At 40.1% G+C, this 24,589-nt stretch overlaps 1 protein-coding gene across 4 annotated transcripts in view; it reads left to right on the top strand.

Annotated features, from left to right (window-relative positions):
• Positions 1-24,303, top strand: part of LOC100054965 (NACHT, LRR and PYD domains-containing protein 2) — a 59,273-nt gene extending 34,970 nt beyond the window's left edge. The window contains exons 3-11 of one of the 4 annotated variants that reach the window (XR_011422012.1): positions 7,666-8,992; positions 9,203-9,264; positions 10,547-10,717; positions 12,670-12,840; positions 14,580-14,750; positions 15,064-15,234; positions 17,246-17,413; positions 19,460-19,668; positions 20,773-21,411. Coding sequence is in view for 2 of the 4 variants with exons in the window: in XM_023650433.2 (XP_023506201.1) it covers positions 7,820-9,264; positions 10,547-10,717; positions 12,670-12,840; positions 14,580-14,750; positions 15,064-15,234; positions 17,246-17,413; positions 20,868-21,171 (2,601 nt within the window). In the remaining 2 variants the exon portion in view is untranslated. Of the gene's footprint in view, positions 1-7,665; positions 9,265-10,546; positions 10,718-12,669; positions 12,841-14,579; positions 14,751-15,063; positions 15,235-17,245; positions 17,414-19,459; positions 19,669-20,772 lie in introns of those variants that run through there. The other 3 variants (XR_011422011.1, XM_070223375.1, XM_023650433.2) reach the window with 3 other exon arrangements.
• The last annotated feature ends 286 nt before the right edge of the window (positions 24,304-24,589 follow it).

Raw genomic sequence — 24,589 nt, 5'->3', positions numbered from 1 at the left:
TGGAGGGGATAGCTGCCAAGGGTTCCATATGTAGTATTTTCTAATGTTATTTTTATTTTTAAGTATTTCATTGAGGTATAATTTCCATCCCATAAAATCCACTCATTTTAAACGTACAATGAGTTTTGGTAGACTTATAGAGTTGTACAACCATCACCACAAGCCAATTTCAGAACATTCCCGTCACCCCAAAGAGATCTCTCATCCTCATTTGTGATGTCCTTGCTTTCCCACTGTAACCTCAAACAGGGCACTACTGTCTCTAAGCCTCGGTTTTTCATCTATAACTCCTAGATCCCAAAAGACGGATGCAAGTGTCATAGTCATGCAGGCTGAAGGAGAGTGATGTGGTCATGGAATTTACGGGTTTGCATTTCCCCCCTCAAATACCTGTGGTGACAGAGTATTAAGGAAAACTGAAAAAGCAGGGGCTGGAGCTAATTATGCATGTGGAGTCTTTGATAATTCTGCAGTTTGAGGCTTTATCGTACGACTTCCTTTCAGCAGGTGCTTCTGATTTTATTTTGCCTTGAGGACAGAGCCTCTCAGGCTCATTCTGGCTCAGCTGCTAAGTTTATTAGCACTGCTGTTCATCCTTACATCACTCACTCCTACTTAAAATCAAGAACTGATTTCTCACCCCTCCAACGGTAGAACCATTACCCTGGAGTCCCACTGGGACTTGGCTCCAACACCAACTCACCCTTTCTGTTATTCATTTTCTAAGGCTACCTCTCAAGGCCTGCTTTTATCTGCCTGTGAATATACCCAAGTTGCTGACTTTCTTTTTTCCTCACCTATTCATTCTGGGTGGTAACAACCCTCTTTTGCAATGATCAGAGCAGAGAGCATGATGAGAGTGCCTCTGCTGCTCCCCTCATAAGGCACATTGCTCAGGGAAGGAGCCTCCATACTCCCAGCATCGCATGGTTGCACGTGCAGCAGTTGGCTGACCAGGTGGATCAATGGGAACCAGAATTAAATGACGTACTTTCCAGTTACTTCTGCGGGGTCGGGGGGGGGGGAGCAGAAGGTTTACAATAATCCCTACTCTGGGGGTTCTTGAATGTGCATGGTCATGCTTGCACATTTGTGCAAAACCAGAAATTCTTCTTTTTTCTTCCTTCTCTGACTTCCTTTGGGTTTGCACTCAGCATCTCCGTCAGGGTGTTATGCACCACCCCCTGGGTGGCCTGGAGAGCTGACAGCCCCTGTGCACCCTTCAGGCTTGGGCATTCACCTTCTCGTTTTTCCAGGCAGCTCTGTGGTTTTCTGTACAGGCCTACCTTGTTTAGTAAGTGAGCAGTTCTTACTGCAGCCCTAGCTGGTTGTCTCTCAGTCATGTGAGAACTGAATTGTCAGTCTGTAAGCACTCTGGGTAGATCCAGATAAGGACTTTCTGCCCATCTTAATGCCTACTTCATGCTGAGCTCTTCTGTGTGTTCCACCTTTAGGTGCAAACCCTTTCCCCTTTCCTTGTCTATATCTAAAGTTCCATCAGACTTCATGTTCCCTCATGTTGGTTTGCTTATCAAGGATCTTCACCCATCCCTTCACGTTGGGGGCTCTTAAAGCTGGATCCTAGGGTCTCACTCTCCCATCAGGTGTCTATGAATAGGTTGCAGGTGTTTCCAAGTCCTCACCACTCCACTGTGTCAGGACCACTCAATGGCTGCTATCCTCCTAACCCCAACACCTTCCTGAAATTGCTTCCTTTGGTCTTAACTGAAAAGCATAACAGATGCAGCACATTCGCCCTTTGATGACTCTCTATGACCTGGGTGACCTGTTCTGCCTCTTAAGTTTTTTTCCTCACAAAACCAATGCATGCTGATCAAAGGCAGCATTGGAAGAAAACAATAATAGGATAAAATCATCCATAGATATTGACATTCAAGCACAGCCATTGGGTGGTGGGGGTGTATATGCTTCCAGCACTTCTCTCTGAGGTGGTGGTAGTCTTGCTTCAATTGGACACTACATGTGTAACTTGACTTTTTTGGGGTTATTCTCTTCTGACTTAGCATTTTTAGTATGAGCATTTTTACAGTAAATATTTCATAACAACCAAGGGCCCTTATTATCCAATGTGTTCTGAAACATTTTGCATAATCAGTCTTCTGATTGGATGTGCTTTCCCTGTGTTCTGACTAAACAGTTGTATTTCATCTTGTGAATCATCCCTGGTGTTGCCCAATGAACGCCTCAGGATGTGAAGGTTTTTATTTGTTGGGTTGAGGCAGTGTACCAGTCACTGAGAGCACGGGAGCTTCAGTTAAACTCCCTTGATGATAATCTTGGCTTCTACTCGAGCAGCTGCATGAGCTTGGGCCTCTGTCTTATTTCCCTACATCAGTGGTCCTGAAACCAGCATTCATCATAATCACCTGGAAGGTCTGTTAAAACAGCTTTCTGGGCCCATCTCCAGAGTTTCTGATTAGAAAGGTCTGGGGTAGAGACTAAGAATCTGCATTTTACACAAGTTCCCAGGTGATGCTGCTGGTCTGGGGGCCACACTTAGAGAACCACTGAGGCTTAGGCCCCAGATTCATCCTTTGAAGTGTAGACAATAGAGTTTACCTGATGAGAGTGTTACAAGGATTAAATGTGATCTATGATAAGTTCTTCCATTGTTCCCAGCACATAGAAAATACTCAGATGTTAGTTGTTATAATAGCTCCTTAAAAAGAGGTTACAGAAAAATGTAATAAATTATCCAGATACAGGTGTTACATTTATAAAGTGAACATTTCATGTAGTTATATTTCATCCTTTAACTTAATTCTGTCACTTCTAAGTCAAAAAGCTACACTTTCTCAATTTTTAAAAACATATGAACATTTGTGTGTGCATTTGTATATGTGTACATGTAAATATAACCTCTAGCTGGTTATAGATATTAATTATCATGATTATTGATAATTATTGATATTAACTCTTAATAGTTGATGTTAATCTGGTTAGCGATTGCATGGGTGTACATTTGTGTATATAGTCACACTCATGTGATCGTTAATGAAGTCAACAGACAACTTTTTCAGATGCCTATTCTTGTCTTTCTCAGTCAAAACACCACTAATCTGACCACTGCCACCATCGATTAGTTTTGCTTGTTATGAACTTTGTATGAATTGAGTCAATTTAGTTGTAGGGTTCTTTTTGCATAGTTTCTTTAACTACTACAGTTTGGCGAATAAAGGATGAATAAAGGTTCTATGAAAAGATGTGCATAGTCTTTTGTAGACTTTGGCCCTAACTTATTTGGGGTATATGCCAGGAGTAAAATGCTGTGTCATAGAGCACATGTATGTGGTTTGCTGTAGTAAAAACCATCCACAAGTTTGGCAATGCAGGGTTTTCTTTCAGTTTATCTCCTGTAGGTGATATAAGAGAGTTGGGCTTCTCCTTCATTATATGCAACGGGGCTTGATGTCTCATTAATTTTAACCACTTTGATGGGGCAGCTTTTCTATCATTAGATTCCTTCTTAAAAATTAATTTTATTGAGGTCACATTGGCTTATAACACTGTGTAAATTTCAGGTGTACATCATTAAATTTTGGCTTCTGTATTGACTGCATCGTGTCCACCACCAAAAGTCTAGTTTCCATCTATCACCACACATATCTTCCCCTTTACCCCATCTCTCTTCCCCTACTCCATTTCCTCCCTAGTAACTACCAATCTGTTCTCCTTATCTATGTGTTTGTTTACCTTCCACATATGAGTGAAATCACTGTCTGACTTATTTCACTTAACATAATATCCTCGGGGCCCATTCATGTTGTCACAAATGGCACAATTTCGTCTTTTTTATGGCTGAGTAGGATTCCATTGTATGTGTATATATGCTACATCTTTATCCATCCATCAGTTGATGGGCACTTAGGTTGCTTCCATCTCTTGGCTATTGTGAATAGTGCTGCAATGAATATAGGGGTATATATGTTTTTTTGAATTGATTTCATGTTCTTTGGGTAAATACCTAGTAGAGGAATAACTAGAATATAGAGTATTTCTATTTCTAATTTTTAAGAAATCTTCATACTGTTTTCCATAGTGGCTGCACCAGTTTTCATTCCCACCAGCAGTGTATGAGGGTTCCCTTTCCTCCACATCCCCTCCAACACTTGTTATTTCTTGTCTTGTTAATTATAGCTATTCTGTTGGGTGTGAGATGATATCTCATGTTCAACATCACTAATTATTAGGGAAATGAAAATCTTTTCATGAGCCTGTTGGTGATCTGTATATCTTCTTTGGGAAAATGTCCATTCACATCTTCTGCCCATTTTTTGATCAGCTTGTTCATTTTGTTGTTGTTGAGTTGTATGAGTTCTCTATATATTTTGGAAATGGACCTCTTGTTGGATATATGATTTGCAAATATTTTCTCCCAGTTGGTGGGTTGTCTTTTTGTTCATGATTTCCTTTGTCTTGCAGAAGTTTTTAGTCTGATGTAGTCCAATTTATTTTTTCTTTTGTTTCCCTTGCCTGAGTAGACATGGTATTTGAAAAGATGCTGCTAAGACCGATGTCAAAGAGTGTAGTGCCTATATTTTCTTCCAGGAGTTTTATGTTTTGGTTCTTACATTAAAGTCTTTAATCCACTTTGAGTTAATTTTTGTGTGTGGTGTAAGATAATGGTCTACTTTCATTCTTTTGCATGTGACTGTCCTGTTTTCCCCACACTGTTTATTGAGGAGACTTTCCTTTCTTCATTGTATGGTCTTGGCTCCTTTGTCAAAAACTGGCTATCCATAGATGTATAGGTTTCTTTCTGGGCTCTCAATTTTGTTCCATTGATCTGTGTGTCTGTTTTTCTGCCAGTACCATGCTGTTTTGATTACTCTAGATTTGCCACATCTTTATGCACTCATTCATCGATGGGCACTCAGGTTGCACCCCTATGTTCTTTGCAGCATTATCATTAGGTTCTTAATTTGCATTTCTCTGAGGTCTAAAGGGGTTGAGAGCCTTTCAATAGGCTTATTGACCTATTGGACACTCTTTTTTGAAGGGCCTTTTCCAATCTTTTGATTCATTTTCATTGACTTATCTTGTTTTAATACACACTTGCAATTCCTTAGAGAAATATATAACTCAAAATACTCATATTTTGAGCGTATATGCTCCCAGTTAGCAGCCTCTCTTTGCTTTTATACTATTTTTTTGAATGAGCCTAAGATCCCAACTTAAAATCAAATTTGGTTTATCAGTCTTTACCTGTATGCCTAGTTTATCTTTTTTATGAGATTTAAAAATTTTTATTGCAGTAAAATACACATAACATACCATTAACCATTTTAACTGTTTTAAAGTGTATGTGATCCAGTGGCATTTAGTACATTCACAGTGTTGTGCAGCCATCACCTCTTTCTAGTTTCAAAACATTTTCCTCATCTCAAGAGGAAACTCTCTGCCCGTTAGCAATCATTCCCCATTCCTTCTCCCCCAGCCCCTGGCAGCCACTCATCTGCTTTCTGTCTCTATGGATTTGCCTGTTCTGGACATTTCATATAAACTAAATCATTCAATATGTGACCTTTTCTGACTGGCTTCTTTCACTCAGCATTGTGTTTTTGAGGTTCATTCACGGTGTATCAGATACCATTGCCTTGTTCCTTTTCACTCCTAGAGGGTTTTTTTTTTCTTCTGAGGAAGATCAGACCTGAGCTAACATCTGTGCCAAACTTCCTCCACTTTATATGTGGGATGCCACCACAGCATGACTGAGTGGTGTAGGTCCATGCCCAGGATCTGAAGCTGTGAACCAGGGCTGCCAAAGTGGAGAGCACCAAACTTAACCATTATGCCATGGGGCCAGCCCCAACTTGTAAAGCTTTTTAAAGACATACTTGCCTGAGCTCCAACCCAGACATACTCATCTAGGATAGGAAACAGGTGGGGAGAGGGGGAAAGGGGCAAAGGACCACATGTGTACAGTGATGGATGGAAACTAGACTTTTGGTGGTGAATACAATGCAGTCCATACAGAAACCAAAATATAATGGTGTACACCTGAAATTTATATAATGTTATAAACCAATGTGACTTCAGTGAAATAACTAAAAATAGAGGTGGTGAGCCAGATTTGGCCCATGACATTGTTTGGCTAGTACGTTATCTTGACAACCTCAAAGCAGTGGGGGTAGTCTTTTTCTTTTCATGAGCTTTATTGCTTTGCCTTTCACAGTGGGGATTGTAATCAATCTCAGATTAGTTTTTGTGTATGCTGTGACATAGGGATAAGACTTTCTTTTATGTGGATATATGATTGACACAGTACCACTTATTGAAAAGACTGTTCTTTCCCCATGGCTGTGCACTGTAGGGTCACAACTATAAGATGCTGACTGTGTGATGTGAGTCTGTTATGAGCTCACTATTCTGTTTGTTGGTCCATTGTTTACATTACACCAGTTTCCTATCTTTTGATCTATTACATGGTAGTGTAATTCAGGGTCAGGATGAGGTTAGAGCAAGTCAGTATCATCTTAAATTTTGTGCCCTGAGCTCCTTTTATCACATCCTCATCCAGACCCTCATCTTCATCTTTCAGTGTAAATCTTTCCATTACTGTTCTTATGCAAGTGGTTTGGATTATTTTACATCTTTGCATTTGCATATGAACTTTAAATTTAGCTCATCAAATACCCAAACCTGCTGGTATCTTGAACGGGAATCCATGGAAACTGTAGAACAACTTGGAAAGAACAGATATTATAATAGGGTCGTCCAACTCTATGAATGTTATTTCTCCATTTATTGACGATCACTTCAATGCCGTTTACAAACTTGTAATTCTCAGGGGAGAGACCTGACCCACAATTATAGACTTATTCTTAGGTATTTGGTGTATTTGTATATAATCTTTTCAATAGCACATGGACTTGACAGATTCAATCACCTCTAATAGCGTGTCTACTCCTTCGGCTTCTCTCACATCACAGTCTGCTCAGTCAAACTGGGTGAACCAAGAAGGCAATATAGACTTAATGGTAGACTCTCGATGAAGCTCAAACATTATGCTAAATGAAGGAAGCAAGACACAAAAAGCCACAGAGTTTGATTTTGTTTATGTGAAATGTCCCCAATAAATCCAGAATTTATCCAGAGACACAATGCAGATTAGTGGTTGCCAGAGGCTGGGGAAGGGGGAAATGGGGAGTGAGAGCTTAATCGGTTTGGGGGGTCCATCTGGGATGATGAAAGTCTTGGACCTAGATAGTGGTGATGGTTGCATGACACTGAAGGTTTTCAATACCACTGAATTGTATGCTTTAAAATAGTTAAAACTTTTATTTTTATTATAGTAGAATATACATAAAAGACTTGAATATTTAAAGTTTGCTTTATCTACAATAATGTTTCATCTAGGAAGTACAAATAATCCTATGGTCAAGCTTTCACCCATAGGTATTTTACAAAGTGCACACAAGTGCAAAGAATAGATAACCCTAAGTCAGGAAAGGCAGACGGGGACTTGGAAGTAGGAAAAGTCAGGTAGATAAATACTGTATTACAGTCATACATTTGGTGTCTGGTAGAGTGTAAGATGATTTGCCTCTTCTTGGTATTCCTCATTTCTGGTCCTTTACAAAGTGTATTTTCCAGTTGAGTATAATTGGCACCCCAACTTTCTCCCATTATGTATTACTACAGGTGAAGACGAGAGAGAGAGAGAAGCACGATGGAGAAATTTTCTATCTGGGAGAACACATTTTAGCCAGGAGATGGTGATGACTTTCACTACAGTATCACTCAGAGAAGCCAAAAGTTCATAACATTCTTGAATCCCCAAATATCCACACAGCTAATGCCACTTACGGTCGTGCTGCATGGTCCTGCAGGTGTTGGGAAAACAACACTGGCCAAAAAGTGGATGGTGGATTGGACACAGGACAACCACGCAAAGACATTCAATTCCACCTTCTATCTCAGCTGCAAGGAACTCAACCACAAGGGGGAGTGCTCTTTTGCAGACCTGCTATCTAAGAACTGGCCAGATTTGCAGGATGCCGTTCCAGAGATCCTCACCCAAGCTCAGAAAATCCTGTTCATCATCGATGGTTTCGAGGAGCTGAGAGTCCCCTCGGAGGCACTCATCCATGACATGTGTTGTGACTGGCAGAAGCAGAAGCCAGTGCCTGTCCTCCTGGGGAGTTTGCTGAAGAGAAAAATGTTACCCAAGGCCACTTTGCTGATCACCACTCGACCTGGGGCTCTGAGAGAGCTTGGGCTCTTGGTTGAACAGCCATTCTTCATAGAAATAGAGGGGTTCTTAGAGCTGGATAGGAAAGCGTATTTCCTGAAACACTTTGAAGAGGAGGCCCAAGCACTGAGAGCTTTTGACTTGATGAAGAGCAATGCAGCTTTATTCCACCTGGGCTCAGCTCCTGCTGTGTGCTGGATCGTCTGCACCTGTATGAAACTGCAGATGGAGAAGGGAGAAGACCCCGCCCCAACTTGCCAAACCATCACATCACTGTTCCTGCATTTCCTCTGCAGCCAGTTCACATCACCTCCTGGCAGCTGCCCCGGTCCATTCCTCCAAGTTCCAGTGACAGCTCTGTGTCTCCTGGCTGCTGAGGGCATATGGACACAGACATCTATGTTTGATGGAGAAGACCTTGAGAGACTTGGGGTAAAGGAGTCTGACTTCCATCCTTTCCTGGACAAGAATATCCTCCAGAAGGGCAAAGACTGCGAGGGCTGCTACTCCTTCATCCACCTCAGCGTCCAGCAGTTTCTTGCTGCCTTGTTCTATGTTCTGGAGAGAGAGGAGGAAGAAGATGGGGATAGCTGCAGGTGGGACATTGGGGGTGTGCAGAAGCTGCTCTCCAAGGAAGAAAGACTCAAGAACCCCAGCCTGACCCACGTGGGGTATTTCTTATTTGGCCTCTTGAACGAAAAGAGAGCCGGGGAGCTCGAGACAACTTTTGGCTGTCAAGTGTCGAGGAAGGTCAAGCAAGAATTACTGGAATTCAGGGTAAAGTCCAATAAAAATAAACGCTTGTCCTCAGTGACAGACATGAAGGAGGTTTTGTACTGTCTTTATGAATCTCAGGAGGAGCAGCTTGTGAAGAATGCAATGAGCTATGTCAAAGAAATCTCTATTCACTTGACAAATACATTTGAAATGATGCAGTCTTCTTTCTGCCTTAAACATTGTGAAAACTTACAGAAAATTTCACTGCAGGTAGAAAAGGGGATATTCCTGGAGAATGATACTGAATCAGAATTGGATGCTCAGGTTGAGAGGTAAGAACTCTTATTTCTTACTCTCCCAGCTCTGCCATCTTGAGCCTCATCTCATGCTCCATTAGGAAGAGGACAGTCTCCTGTGCCCTGTGGTTTAGGGTCATAACTTGCTTCTTGCTGGAATTTCTTCCCACCAGCTCACCATTTAGAATGGGAACATGATGTTCAGATTAGGAATGGGGGCTTGGAGCCTTATTTTGTTTTAATGTTGTAGTGTTCATATGGGGAATGGGTTTAGAATATCCCTAGACACTCTTAACATTTTACATATTTTCCCTCCCTACCAATTTCTTTTGACTATAGTCACCATGTTGTATCTTACATCCCTGGGATTTATTTATCTTATAACTAGAAGTTTGCACCTTTTGAACACCTTCACTCTTTTGCCCACCCTCTGCCTCTGGCAACCACCAATCTATTCTGTTTCTATGAGTTCTCCTGTGTTTTTTTAGATTCCACATATGAGAGACGACATATGGTATTTGTCTTTCTCTGAGTTTTCTCACTTAGCATAACAGCCTCAAAATCCATCCATGTTGCCCCAAATGACAGGATTTCCTTCCTTAAGGCTGAATAATATTCCATTGTGTGTTTTTTTGTGTATATATATATATATCTCACACCTTCTTTATCCATTCATCCATTGGTGGACACTTAGCTTGTTTCCATGTTTTGGCTATTGTAAATAATGCTTCAATGAACATGGGGGTGCAGATAACTTTTCAATTTAGTGAGTTCTTTTTCTTTGGATAGATACCCAGAAGTGGAATTGCTGGATCATAAGGTAGTTCTACTGTAAATTTTTTGAGAAACCTCCATACCGTTTTCCATAGTGGCTGCACCAATTTACATTCCCACCAACAGTACACAAGGGTTCCCTTTTCTCTACATCCTCTCCAACATTTATCTCTTGTCTTTTTGATAATAGCCATTCTCACAGATATGAAGTGGTATCTCATTCTGGTTTTGATTTGCATTTCCCTGATTGGTGATGCTGAACACGTTTTCATGTACCTGTTGGCCATTTGTATGTCATCTTTGGAAAAATGTTTAATCAGTTCCTCTGCCCATTTGCTAATCAGATTTTTTTCTATTGAGTAATATGAGTTCTCTATATATTTTAGATATTAACCCCTGATCAGATACATGGTTTGCAAATATTTCCTCCCATTGCGTTGATTCCCTTTTCATTTTGTTGGTGGTTTCCTCTGCAGCACAGCCTAAGGACTCCTGTTACTTTCCCATATGTGCTCTGAATATGTTCTCTATCACTTCCTCGTAGGTCACAGTGCGACCATCGCTCTCTCCCTCTCTGGACAGATCTCTGCTCTGTGTTCAGTTCAAACAAGAACCTGAGCTTTCTGGATGTGAGTCAGAGCTTCCTGAGTCATTCCTCAGTGAGGATTCTTTGTGAGCAGATAACCCGTGTCACCTGTCACCTCCAGAAAGTGGTGTAAGTAGAAGCTAATCCTCCAATGGTGATCCCCAGATGTTTTTAAGGTGGGAGCAGTAGTTGAATGCCTCCTCTGGCTCCAACAAGCCAGGTGCTCAGAAATGAAATGATTCCTATCCTTAAGTATGCCTAATGGTGGAATCGTATGTTATATTGAGGCATTGTCATGAAATTTGGCCAGTTATATAGCTGCTATGAGATGTATTTAAAACTCAGCTTGTAGGAAATACAGGCACATGCATGTCAGAAGGAGACATGAATGAGAATTGGGGAAATATTCCAGAGAGCAAAGTTTAAAATACTCGAATAACAGTGTTGGTGAGGAATGGTGAACTTTTAACTAGTGTGTGGAAGGGGATCAAGAAGTGAGTCTGGGTAAGGTAGATTGTGGCAGATGATAATCATGATGTGAGCCACCTGGGCAGGTGACTATTAGGACATCCTTTTAGACCAATACATATTCAAGGGATAAACTTTCAGTTCTGTTCAAAATTACATACAGATACATTGCTGAAACTTTCCCCCAGACCGGTATGCTTAGAAGGCTTAATTAAGGCTTAACTATAAATGGTTGTAGATGCCTTAGAAGGCTTAATCAAGCCACTGAAAATGTAGTGTTATTTACTGGGAACAAATAGCTGTGCCAAACATCAATTGACTGTACCTGCTTATGTCAGGTGACAAGTAGCTCACTTATCTCAGAATGCCACGGAACTTGTCTGTACAAAGCAACACAATCTAACGATAGGCTGTTGCCAGGAAAGGTGGAAATTTCTTCTGCATGACTTTGAAAACTTTACATTGCTCTAGTTCTGTGAGGTGTTGCATGAGAAAAGGGAAATGAGAACACGCGTCTAATTTATTCCAAGACTTAAGAACAACTTAAGCAGGGATTCTGAACAGCTGGCACTCCCCTTATCCCGGATCTCTCTCTGCTGAAATTTAATTTTGAAGCTTCTTTTGAGCCACAAGAACATTTACTATCTAAAAATGAAGGCTCAAGTCTTGTAAGACCAATTGTGAGTTTAGGGAGAAGAGGATTTCGCAATGGGGGGATGGATTGCCTGGTTTGGAGGTAGTAGATAAAAACAGGTTAAAAAGCTGTAACAAAAAAAATACTAGTGAAAGTGAGGGTCTGAAAGAGGGTGGTAGGAGAGGCAGTAATTCAGGTGTTGATTAAAAGAAGCCCTGACAAAGTCCTTTCCACAGTTATTTCCTACCATGCCTGCAGGAAAACTTACGAGCTGGTTCATTACTGCATAACACGAGGTTGGTTGATTCTTCTTCTGAAGAAGGTGGTGCAGTCAGGTGCTGGGAAAATCTTATTTTTTTTTGTGCTGAATTGTTTCTTGAGGCCTAGAGTTTGATTACAGAAAATCCATGTTATATTCTACTTAAGATTTCTTTTAATCCCATTTAAAATCCCACAATCATGTTAGATGGGGAAATAGAAAACAAAGAACAACTCAATGGTCCATACCTTCAAGGAGTCTAATTTATTTGTTAACTTATGTATCATAACTTATTGTAGCCTTAAACAAACTGCTTTGTGAAAATGCAGATGACTACATGGGGGTGTAGTATGAAGTGATTTCTCTTAGTACAAAAAGTCAGCAGGTACTGAGGGGGAGGGGAGAAATATGGGAGCTGAGTGTTGAAGGAAATAAAGGATATAACACAAATATAAAGATAGGGATATTCAATCTGAAGAGCAGCATGAGCAAAGACAAGCCCTTCACTATCCAATTCCATCGCCCCTCCCATCACCATATACTATTTCCACTGGTAGTCACTCCTTTTTTTCCTTGCAGCTATGACTCCATTGACTTGGTAAGCTTGACCAGACCATCTCCTCCTCTCCATCCTGGCCTGTGGCATCTCATCTCACTATCTGTTCACAGCATCTACTATCTATAGCACTCTCAAAATGGAATCCCTTCTCATTTTTCTAGGATTAAAAACATCTCCCCTTCTGATGCTTATCGAGACTTGTGTCTGGCTTTCATTGGTAAGAAGACTCTGACACACCTGATCCTGGAAGGTGATGTCCACACTGATAAGATGCTGCTGCTGCTGTTGTGTGAGATGCTGAAACACTCAAGATGTAACCTACAGTATCTGAGGTAGATGTCACAGTCATTGCTGCTCTCAGCATCGAGAGGATGCTGTGAGCTATGCTGTGCTGCTGGGTGAACTAGAAAGAAAATGGTAGCCACTCTGAATGGATGCCATGCTAAAGAGGGGAACATATTCTCAAATAGAACCTGGGTGGGGTTTCAACCTCTATTCTTCCCCCAGCCAGCTTGTCTTAATGCACTGAATACCAAATACTGAGTGCAAAGAAACACCCAGAATTTTGAGTCATCCTTTAGCTTAGGGACTTGGTATTTCAGACGGCATGTTGCCTACCTGTTGTGATTCAGTGCAGCCATCAACCTTACCTGGCCACTCACTAACACTGTAGAAGCATCAAGTGTCCTGGTTCCTGGTAGCTCATTGGTTTAAGAGATTCCGCTGTGAGTGATCCCGACGAGTGCTCTGATTATCATCACCATCTTTAGGGTACCATTTTTGTTTTCTTCTCTACTTAGTTGAGTAGCAATCTGAGGTACTTGCTAGTGGTACAGGTTTTTGGATTTGGGAATGAGATCAAATCCTCACTCTGATATTTATGACCTATATGATCTTGAGCTGTTTCTTCATCCATAAAATTGGATTTTGAGAATTGAATGAATGGAACATGGGATGTGAACTGCATTGCATAGGCACCAGACACTAATGGTAGCTCTTACCATTATTGATGAATTCTGATGGTGCTATTTTTCATTTAATTAGAAAAATGTCTGTTGCTCTAAAGTTCTGACTAATGCTGTTTCTGAGTTGGATACACTGAGGCTCCAAAATGACAAATGGCTGATACAGAATCGCCTATTTATGGCCACTTGATTTGAGACCCTTCATGTTTCACCTGTATTCCAATTACTTAAGTAAACTTATAAGGTTCTTGTTATAGGTTAAGCTCCAAGGTAAGAAAGATACTAATTTTAAGAACTCCAATTTTACTTATAAGTACTTTCTAATACGCACAGTATACGGATTGATTATCTCCTTCATTTGCTTGACATAAAGGGATTGTTTCTCCTCAAAGTACAGATTGGAGGAGAAAAGAATATTACAAAGGTTAAGAAACTTGCAAAGACTTTGAAGATATTGAGAAACAGAGCCATGAGTCAAACAAGCTTGTCCTAGGGTTGTCCACTCTGACCTGTGTTTATAAGAGCAGCTGGGTTTCAGAGACAAATGTAAGGGACTACTTGCCTCAATGTTCTCCAAAACAGCACCACATTCATATTCCCATCAACAGGAGCCCCCAATTGTCACTATCCTTGCAACACTTAAACTCAACAAATTTTGGACCTGGCTGCCAAGTGTCAAATTGTCCCCTTGTTTTAATTTGCATATTCCCTAATAATTTATGAAGTTGAATTTTGAGTATCAGGCATTTTTTTCCCCCTATGGAATCACATATTTAATTCTAAGTGGGATTAGGACAGACTCAGGTGGGAGAAAGTGATCAGATAAAAAGCGGACTTTGAGAAATAGCAGGCATGTTGGTGCAACTTCATACAGATTCTAGTACAGATTTTTTCCTCTTAAAGATGAGGCTGGGTGTTGATCAAATGGCCATGGGGATATGTGAAGAAGCAAAGGAGATCAACTCTCTCCAATAGTTCAGGCCAGTGTTGAACACATATTGGAGTAGAATGAGATGGAAAAGAAGTATGTAATTTTCAGGGAAGCAAAATCTGATACAGTCTCTGTGTCACCCCAGAAGAATGACTTGCCCCCATTTATCCCTCAGGTTGGGATCTTGTTGTGATGCAGCTCAGAAGTGGGATGATTCCTCCTTGGCCCTTGGAATCAACCAGTCCCTGAGATGCCTGGACCTCACAGCCAGTGAGCTCCTAGATGAGGGTGTCAAATTGCTGTGTACGACTCTGAGACACCCAAAGTGTTTCCTGCAGAAGTTGTCGTAAGTCCCTCATCTGCTCCCATGGACCATCTCCATTTTAAGCCTGGGGCCACATAGAGAAGAGTGATGTTAATTCTGGACTTATGGGGCAGCTCATGTGGGACCTCCTACTGATGTCAACACCTAGTTCCCGCTTATGGTCCCAGGCAGATGATTTATGCATTTTGCTTGCTCTTCTCTCATTCCTGGTCCTTCAGGCTTTGGTCACTGGTGCAAGACAGAGAAAGAGAATTAACAAGAAGGGCTGTCAGCCCAGAAGGTTGGATTTTGGAAGTATTCTCACTGTCTTACCACTTGTGTGGTGCTTTTGCAGGTTGGAAAACTGTCATCTTACTGAAGCCTGTTGTAAGGAGCTGTCTTCTACTTTGATTGTCAACCAGAGGCTGACATACCTGTGCTTGGCCAACAACAAACTTGGGGATGGTGGGGTGAAACTTCTATGTGAGGGCTTGAGTTACCCTGAATGTCAACTACAGACCCTGGTGTAAGTCCCTGCTGGCTGTGTGTGTGTGTGTGTGTGTGTGTGTACATGGACACACATACCTGGATTCAAGTAGGACAGAAATGACAGCACTTAATAATTCTACTTGAATGAAACTGGCAAGACCCTGGTATGAGCTGGGGAAAGAACAGGTAGAAACAGATGTAAATATTTGCATGTCTTTCAGAACAGGTTTTACTTTCGTCCTCTTCCTGTTCTGAGAATTTGGGATAGGCGATTGGTTCTCAGCTCTGATATTTTGTGTGTGTTCTTAAAGTTTACATGACATACTTCTTCCTGCACTTGGGAATGGATCAAGTTATACGGTAGGGTTCAATACATTTCTCTTTATTCTGCAAAGGGCCAGATGGTCACGATTTTCCACTTTGTGGGCCATATGGTGTCTCTCGCAATTATTCAACTCTGCCATTGCCAGTGTGAACATGTAAAGGAAGGAGTGTGGCTGTGTTCCAATAAAACTTTATTTATAAACAGGTAGTGTGCTGGATTTGACCCATGGGCTGTAGTTTGTTGACCCTTGTTACATGGGAACAAGCTCAGCATGAACTACCTGTCCATGTTGGAATCATAGTTAGGGTAACATTCAAGAAATTGTGTAGAGTTGGAGACCGATTTCTGTTCAGAAGTTTTATCTGGTTTTTATTTCTCTGGGGTTCTTGCTCTCCTTTAAAACTACCATCTGTCAGTTTGTCCTGTGGCTTCTAGCTGGTTCTAGAAAATCTGCCTTAACCTAGGATATACCTAATCCAGACAGGCCACAATTGTTTAAGGCTGAAAAGGAGAAACAGGTATTTAGTTTATAGTGGCAGATAGAGAAAAGGAAAAGATCATAGCTCTACCCACACAGCATTCATTAGAAGAATGTAAAATTTCCTAAATGATATTGCTATATAGACAGCCCTATTTTAAAGTTAGAATTGATTTAGGCATCTAAAGAACAAAAAAGAAAAATGCCCAATGCTTGTTAACCACTTACTGTGTATCACAGACTCTACTAAATTTACAAGAATCACTTTTTTAATCCTTACAACTATATGTGATAGTTACCTTTATTTCAGTTTTACTAATTAGAAAGCCAAAGCTTAACCACTTAGCATGCATGGTCATTACTGTGTAGTAGGTATGAAGCCCCCTCTATCAACTGAGTTGTCAACTATCATTACTTTCTATATAAGGTCAATGTTGGACCAAGCCTTCATTTTGTAGACTGTAAACTTAATGTTAGACTTTGTTTTAGGCCCCGTCCCCAAACCCTCCAGGTTTCCATATGATTTTGGGGTTTCACGTAAGACAAAGCATGACATCTTTTGGTCCAGTTATCCGTCTTCTTTGTCATGTTGCTTCAGGTTCTGCAGCCTCTGTTGCTGTTATGCTGTGCTTAGCGCACAGGGCTGTTAGCGTTGATTGCAGATCCACCTGCCTATCTGTACCACGTGGCCATCCTTCTGTGGTCTGGCCTCCAAACCAGGAGGACTAGTAGAAGCCTAAGCTTGTAGGAAAATCTATAGCATTTAAATTAGAAACATAGCCACTAAGATATCAGAAATATTGGACTTTTGGTGTACCACAATTCTGCTGGGACGATTAAATCCAAGACTTGAAATAAAACATAAAAATACAGGGAGAGTGAAATCCCAGTGATCTAACCATGCAGAAAATAAGCAGGGCTTATTCAGTCTTGGGTCTATCTGAACCTAGAGTCTGAGTTCTTGATCTATATGGTATGCTGCTGTTCTAGGAAAATCTGTATCTTTTGAGATGTATATCTGTTTCTCCATGATAAAAGGTGGCAGACAAAGGCCAGTTTAATTCTCTACCACATAGGCAGGGTGGAAATGATGTAATTATCATTCCATTTGTAGGTTTTTTATGTACAAGCTTGCCTGAAAGTATATGGCTTGAAGTAGAAGATGGTGTTGGAAGTAGCAACCACTTCACAGGGCATAAGTCACAGAGGAATAATAGACTTCTCTTCTCATGATCATCCTCATAGGTTGTGGCATTGCAACATCACCAGACGTGGCTGCAAACTTATCTCAAAGCTTCTCCAAGGAGACTCCAGCCTAACAAACCTGGACCTGGGTCTCAATCCCATAGCCACTGGATTATGGTTTCTTTGTGAGGCTTTGAAGAAGCCAAATTGTAACCTAAAATACCTGGGGTAGGTACTTTTTATTCATTTTTAAAATGTTTTGGAAATATGTAATCTCTGAGATATTTTGGAAGGTAGGCTGCAATGGTGTCACTCCTGTTCCAAGTTTAGGAGAAAGCCCCTTTAGCAATTGAATACAGGTAACTGGGTGCTTAAGGAGTCGTTCAGAGGGCCTGGAGGAGCAGGATATAGGTGGATATGGCCTCCAGTGAAGTGGATTTCAGGAATACACTGCTTCTTCTGGGATCCAGTGATTGAAGGGGATACAGGGGGCCTGCCCCAGCTCAATACCCAGCAAACTGTAGATGGATACTACCCCCAGGAAATGCAATGGCTCCACCAGGATGGTGAGCTCTGCATCACTTCCCTCTTCCAAGTCTCAGTCAAATGCATCTCATTGATGCCACCTACTTTGCAACTACAAACCTAATGGAAAGAGAATCTGGGTCAGGTAAATACTTCCTTAGCCTTGCAGAGATCAGAAAGAACACTGGAACATATATACGATAGTTTTGTCTTATATCTTGTCTGTATCTGGGACACTTAAAATTCTTGATGGTTGGGTTTCCCCTGGACTGATTAAATCTAGGCGAAGTGGATCCAGGCATCAGAATTTCTAAAGATATTCCACATAATTCCAATATTCAGTCAAGTTTGAGCTCCCCTGAATTAGAAGTTGGAGAACATGCTGGAAAGCAAATCCATGGTATCTACAGATTGGGATTCATCTTTCTAGATCACTGAACAAGGATCCAGCACCATAGCAAAGGCATTGAATAGGGGCATTGACATTAGACTATGGTTCGTGTATCATCTGATATTTATTAGCTGTGACTTCTGGTATTCTGTTTTTACCTCATGGAACAGACAATTCCTCTATAGGACTCATCCTCTTAACAGCACAGTTAATGCATTTACTGAGTTACTTTGATCTTGTAAACCTCGTTTATAAAAACTTTTATGTAATAAGCATATAAATCCATATTTGTTAACAAGTCTAGAGTGTTCGCTATGACTGACCCCCTTCCTGTCTCTCTAACCTCATCTCACACTTTTCTTCCTACCTTGGTGTACATCCCTCAACTGGCTTCTTTCTCAGTTCTTAGAACACACACAATTCTTCTCCACGGCAAGGTCTCTGTTCTTACTGTTTTTTTCCCTGATGAGAGCACTTAGACCCTGTAGTTTGCAGGTTATCTAGTATTTTGCTTCTTGCCTTGGTTATTATGTGGAAGAACAAACAAGTTTTGATAGGTCACAGTTTCTTTAACTATCCTATTGCAATATTCTCTACTCTCAATAAATTGTAGTATTGTCCTGCCCAGTCACTGGAACTGTAACTTTTTAAAAGTTTGAGGTGAAATTCACATAGCATAAAATGTCATTTAAAAATTATTTTATTGAGGTCATATTGGCTTATAACACTGTGCAACTTTCACATGTACACTATCATATTTCAGTTTCTCTACAGACTGCATCATGTTTACCACCAATAGTCTAGTTATCCATCACCATGCATACGTGCCCCTTTACCCCTTTTGCCCTCCCCCATCCCTTTATTTTCTGTTAACCACTAATCTGTTCTCCATATCTATGTGTTTCTTTTATCTTCCCCATGAGTGAAATAATATGGTGTTTTTCTTTGTCTGACTTATTTTGCTTAGCATAACACCCTCAATGTCCATCCAAGTTGTCACAAATGGCATGATTTTATCTTTTTTATGGCTGAGAAGTATTCCATTGTATGTATGTATATGTATGTGTGTATATATATATATATATATACCACATCTTCTTTATCCATTCTTCCATTGATGGGCACTTGGGTTGCTTCTGTGACTTGGCTATTGTGAATAATGCTGCAATGAACATAGAGGTGCATAACTCTTCTTGAATTATTGATTTCATGTTCTTTGGATAGATACTCAGTAGTGGGAAAGCTGGCTCATGTGGTATTCCTATTTTTAATTAAAATGAACCGTTTTCAAGTATACAATTCTATGGCATTTAATATATGTACAATGTTGTTCAACCACCACCACTATCTACTTCTAGAACTTTTTCATCATCCAAATGGAAACTCTAGACCTATGGACTGTCACTCTTCATCCTCTCAACCCCTGGAAACCACAAATCTGATTTCTGTCTCTATGGATTTACCTGTTCTGTGTATTTCATATAAATGGAGTCATACAATATTTTTTGTTGTTGAGCTTCTTTCAGTTACTATAATATTTTCAACGTTGATCCACATTGAAGCACATGTAAGTACTTCATTCCTTGTATGGCTAAATAATATCCCTTTGTGTGGGCATAGCACAATTTGTTAATCCATTGACCCATTGTAAATTTTTAGAGAGAAATTGAATCTATTTTCTGTACCTCCAGTGCTTATCATAGTGCCAAAGAGCAGCAGAAGGATGGTTAGAGACAAATCATGAAGATGGGCAGATGCTGTGTGCTCAAGGGCACATGGTTGAGGGGTCACTGTGACTTGAGTCAGCTCAGTAGGCTATACATAAGCTGGCATGAGCTGGATCTACTCTCATTGGTGCCTCCCTCCGTCCTCCATGGACAAAGGCATCTTTTAGAAGGAGCTCTTGGAAAAGTAGGTGAGGAATGGAGGCAATGATAACATATCATGCATTACTGAGTGTCATTAGCTCAACTTGCTGCAGAGTCGAAAAGAAAACAGTCCAATCCTTCTATTCACTGACCGCAAGGCTTCTGATCTTTTACTTCTACCATCTCACACCTTACACTCAAACCCTTTTGAGGCACCTCCTTCCAGATACCTAGACGATGACTACCTAGCGCCCTCTATTGCTAACACTCTCCATTGCTAAAACTCACCAACTCTCACATGGATTGTTGGATAGTCTCTGAACTGGACTACTGCTTTTGGTTCTTGATTTCCTGAAGTTTGTTCTCAGACCATCACCCTGAGGTACCTTTCAGGTTGCAAGCCAGACCATGACACCCTTGTTTCAAAAGCTCCTCTTATCACTGCAGATAAAATCTTAAGGTTTTCACAATAGCCTACAAGATCCTATGGGGTCCTCTTATTAGTTATGAGCCACTCTTTCTACCTCCCCTTAGCTCAGTATTTCAGCTACACTGGCTTCCTTCCCCAATTACCATAATGTCGCACTTTGTAACTTCCTTTATTTATTTTTTATCACCTTCCCAATGAGGAATTCACTGACCACCATAAACCTACCTAATCATTTTATGGCCAATTTACCATAATCCTGTTCATTTTATTATAATACCATTATCCACTGTCTTTAATAGAATGTCCTGATGTCTCATGTCGCTAAAATAAACTCCATGAAGAAAATAACTTTTTCTCGTTTCTTCACTACTAGGTCCTCAGCAAGTAAGAACGTGCCTGGCAACACAATAGGGTCTAAATAAGAAGTGGCTCAGTGAATGAGTGGGATTCTGTCCTCTTTCTCAACAGGCTCTGGGGCTGTTCCATCACTCCTTCCTGTTGTCAGGGCCTTGCATCTGCTCTCATCAGCAATCAGAGGCTGGAAACACTGGACCTGGGCCAGAATGTCTTGGGGAAGAATGGAATAATGATGCTCTTTGAGGCTTTGAAACAGAATGATGGCCCCTTAAAGACACTCAGGTTGAAGGTTGATGAATCTAGTGTGGAAGTACAGAAGCTGTTGAAAGATGTGAAGGACAGCAATCCAAAATTGACGATTGAATGTAATAATGCCAGAACAACCAGATCCTCATGTTGTGACTTCTTCTCCTGAGCGCCCTGACATGATTCTCTAGTAATTATATCTCACAAAGGGGGCAATCTGATTTCTCTAAGATGTCTCATTTATGAAGAACAGAGGGCCAAATGTTAATTCCTGGGTCAAAATGTAGAATTTAGCTCTGGCTTTCACTCTTTGGTTTCTAGTAAATTCTGTACAAGTCACATACACACTTTGTTATGTTTTATCTTTCACAAGGATATAAGGATAATAAAAGGTAAAGCACTTTGTTTGAAGCTGCGCTTATTAATATGCCCAAGAGCCAACTCAAAGTAAACTATATGCTTGACATACTTAGCCTAGGAAAGAATGTTAAAGTTCATAGATGGTTATGTTGATTTCTTCTTTCTTTCTGCCATAGCTCAGGTATTTCTTGGCCTGACATAGTAGTTGCCTGATGAGTCAACTTGATCATTATGGTTTGTAGCTTCCTTAATCTATTTTATGATATTCTAACACGAGTTGATAATTTCCTTTCTGTAAAGGGCCAGATAGCTAATATTCTAGGTTTTGTAGGCTATGTGGTCTCTGTCACAACCACTCAACTTTGCCATTGTAGTATGAAAACAGCCATAGACAATACATAAATGAAGGGCCATGATTGTGTTCCAATAAAACTTTATTTACAAAAGCAAGCAATGGACCAGATTTGGCCCATGGACCATAGCTTGCCAATTCTCATTCTAATATATCCTGTTATTGATGAGGCATAAATATGACCACATCACTATTCTCTTTAAACTTGCAATGATTCTGTGTGTGTGTAATCCATTGCCATGGAAAACACAGCCTTTTCCTGAGTTATTCACAACTTATTGCTGGTAATTCATAGAAAAGGTGGCAAAATCACTTGAACTTTCTTTTAAAAATTAATTCAAAATCACTGTTTAGCACTAATTCCTAGGCACTGACAAAAGTGAGTGATCTATATATTCTCAATTTTTCCACCAAACTGGACAGGTAGGTGATGTGACTACTTTTAGAATGAGAATATTGAGATGCAGATGTTATCAAGGTCCCAGTTACAAAAACAATGGCCTATGGTTAGCAATTTAGGTTGAAAGCTGAAATAATGTCTTGGCCTTCATTGCTGTTGGGTTATCTGCTCCCAATCTAATTGCTGTTTCTTTGTAGCCAATCATCCTTTCATTCTGGCTGTTGTTGAGATAGTCTTGTCTCTTGTTTCCTATTTTTAATTTTATTTCTTTTTATGCTGCTAGAGATTCAGAATTCTGGAAAAAAATTCAGCCCTCATCTCTTGATTTATTGTCTCTTTTCTATTTTCTATATTGTTTCCTCATTTTATCTTCCATATCTCAATCTCTTTCACATTTTTCCTTCTGTGCTACATTTTATGGGTTAAACATCACATTGGTTAGTTGAAAGAGAATTAGTCAAGTAGAAGATAAAGGCCACAAATTGACACAATTCTTTATTAACTAAATATGGAGGTAGTATGGCTTAACATAGTCACTCAATGATACCAGGAAGGAACCAATTTCTCTTACTATTTGGCATTGCCATCCCTTGGAGGCCCTTATTAAGATAAATTTGCTGAAATTCTCAAGGTTGCTGCAGTATTTGGGGTTACACTCATATGATCCTAACTTAAATAAGGCTTTTGGATAACAGTGTTTAGTGGGATGCGGTGAGACAAGCATTTCAAGGGAATATATGGTGGAGGAATCGAGGATGGATCACGAGAGGCTATCAAGTTATTAGAGGTGAGGCTGAGTAAAAATCCAGGGTTCTATTTAGGTACAAAGCTCATGAGTGAGATTTATTTTTAAAAAAAGATACAAACATAGTGGAGGGAGGTTGTGATTGAGAACATCTGGTTCACACCCTCTGCTGGATATTTTAAATGCATTGTATTGAAACTTTGCATCAGGTTTTTCCCAGGAAAAAAAATCATATTTTATATATTCGTAAATAAGGAAATGCAGTGAGAGAACTCAATGCCCTGATATGGCACAGCCTCTAAGAAGCCAATTGAGACTTAAAACCAACGATTTTCAGATTATAAAGCCTGTGGCTTGTCTTATAGTTCACTTTGTGAAGAAATTTTAAAGTCTTATGGAATTTGGGGTACAACAGCAGAGTTTAGGACTCTAGATTGGTGGCTCTCAGCGTGAATGATCTTGCCGCCCACCGGACATTGGGAAATACTTGGAGATATTTTTATTGTCACAACCGGGGGTGCTCCTGGCATCTAATGGGTAGAGACGAGGGATACCGCTAAACATCTTATAGTGCATAGGACAGTCTCCTGCAATAAAGAATGATCTGGCCCATACTGTTTTCCATAGTGGCCGCACCACTTTCCACTCCCACCAGGAGTGTACCAGGGTTCCCTTTTCTCCACATCCTCTCCAACACTTGTTATGTCTTGTCTTTTTAATAATAGCCATTCTGACAGGCTTGAGATGATGTCTCATTGTGATTTTCATTTGCATTTCCCTAATAATTAGCGATATTGAACATCTTTTCATGTGTCTGTTGGCCATCTGTATATCTTCTTTTGGGAAATGTCTGTTCATATCCTTTACCCATTTTTTAATCAGGTTGTTCATTTTTTCGTTGAGTTGTATGAGTTTTAAAAAAATATATTTTATATATTAACCCCTTATTGTATGCATGATTTGCATCATTGGATATATGATATGTATGGATATCTTCTCCTATTCAGTAGATCATCTTTTCATTTTGTTGATGATCTCCTTGGCTCTGCAGAAGCTTTTTAGTTTGATGTAGTCCCATTTATTTATTTTTTCTTTTGTTTTCCTTGCCTGAGGAGATATATCTGAAAAGATATCACAGCCACTATGGAAAACACTATGCAGGTTTTCAAAAAATTAAGAATAGAACTACCATATGATCCAACTATTTCACTTCTGGGTATTTATCCAAAGAACAAGAAAACACTAATTTGAAAAGATATATGAGAAGGAGGTGGGGAAGGTGAAAGGGGTAAAAGGACACATAGGTATGGCAATGGGTAAAAACTGGACTGTTGGTGGTGAACATGATACAGTCTCATGCAGAAATGGAAATATAGTGATGTACACCTGAAATTTACATGATCTTGTAAGCCAATATGACCCCAATAAAATAATTGAAAGAAAATACTTTTTCTGAATTTTTAAATAAAAAGAGATGTATGCACCCCTACATTTACTGCAGCATTATTCATAATATCCAAGGCTTGGAAGCAACCTAGATGCCCATCAATGAATGAATGGATAAAGAAGATATGGTATACATAGCAATGGAATACTATTCAGGCATAAAAAAGATGAAATCTTGCCATTTGTGACAATAGGGATGGACCTTGAGGGTATTATGTGAAGTGAAATAAGTCAGATGGAGAAAGACAAATACAGTCATGCATCCCTTAATGATGGGGATACAT

Source organism: Equus caballus, chromosome 10, assembly GCF_041296265.1.
Source record: "Equus caballus isolate H_3958 breed thoroughbred chromosome 10, TB-T2T, whole genome shotgun sequence".
NCBI lineage: Eukaryota > Metazoa > Chordata > Mammalia > Perissodactyla > Equidae > Equus > Equus caballus.
This window is presented reverse-complemented; position numbering and strand designations above follow the sequence as displayed.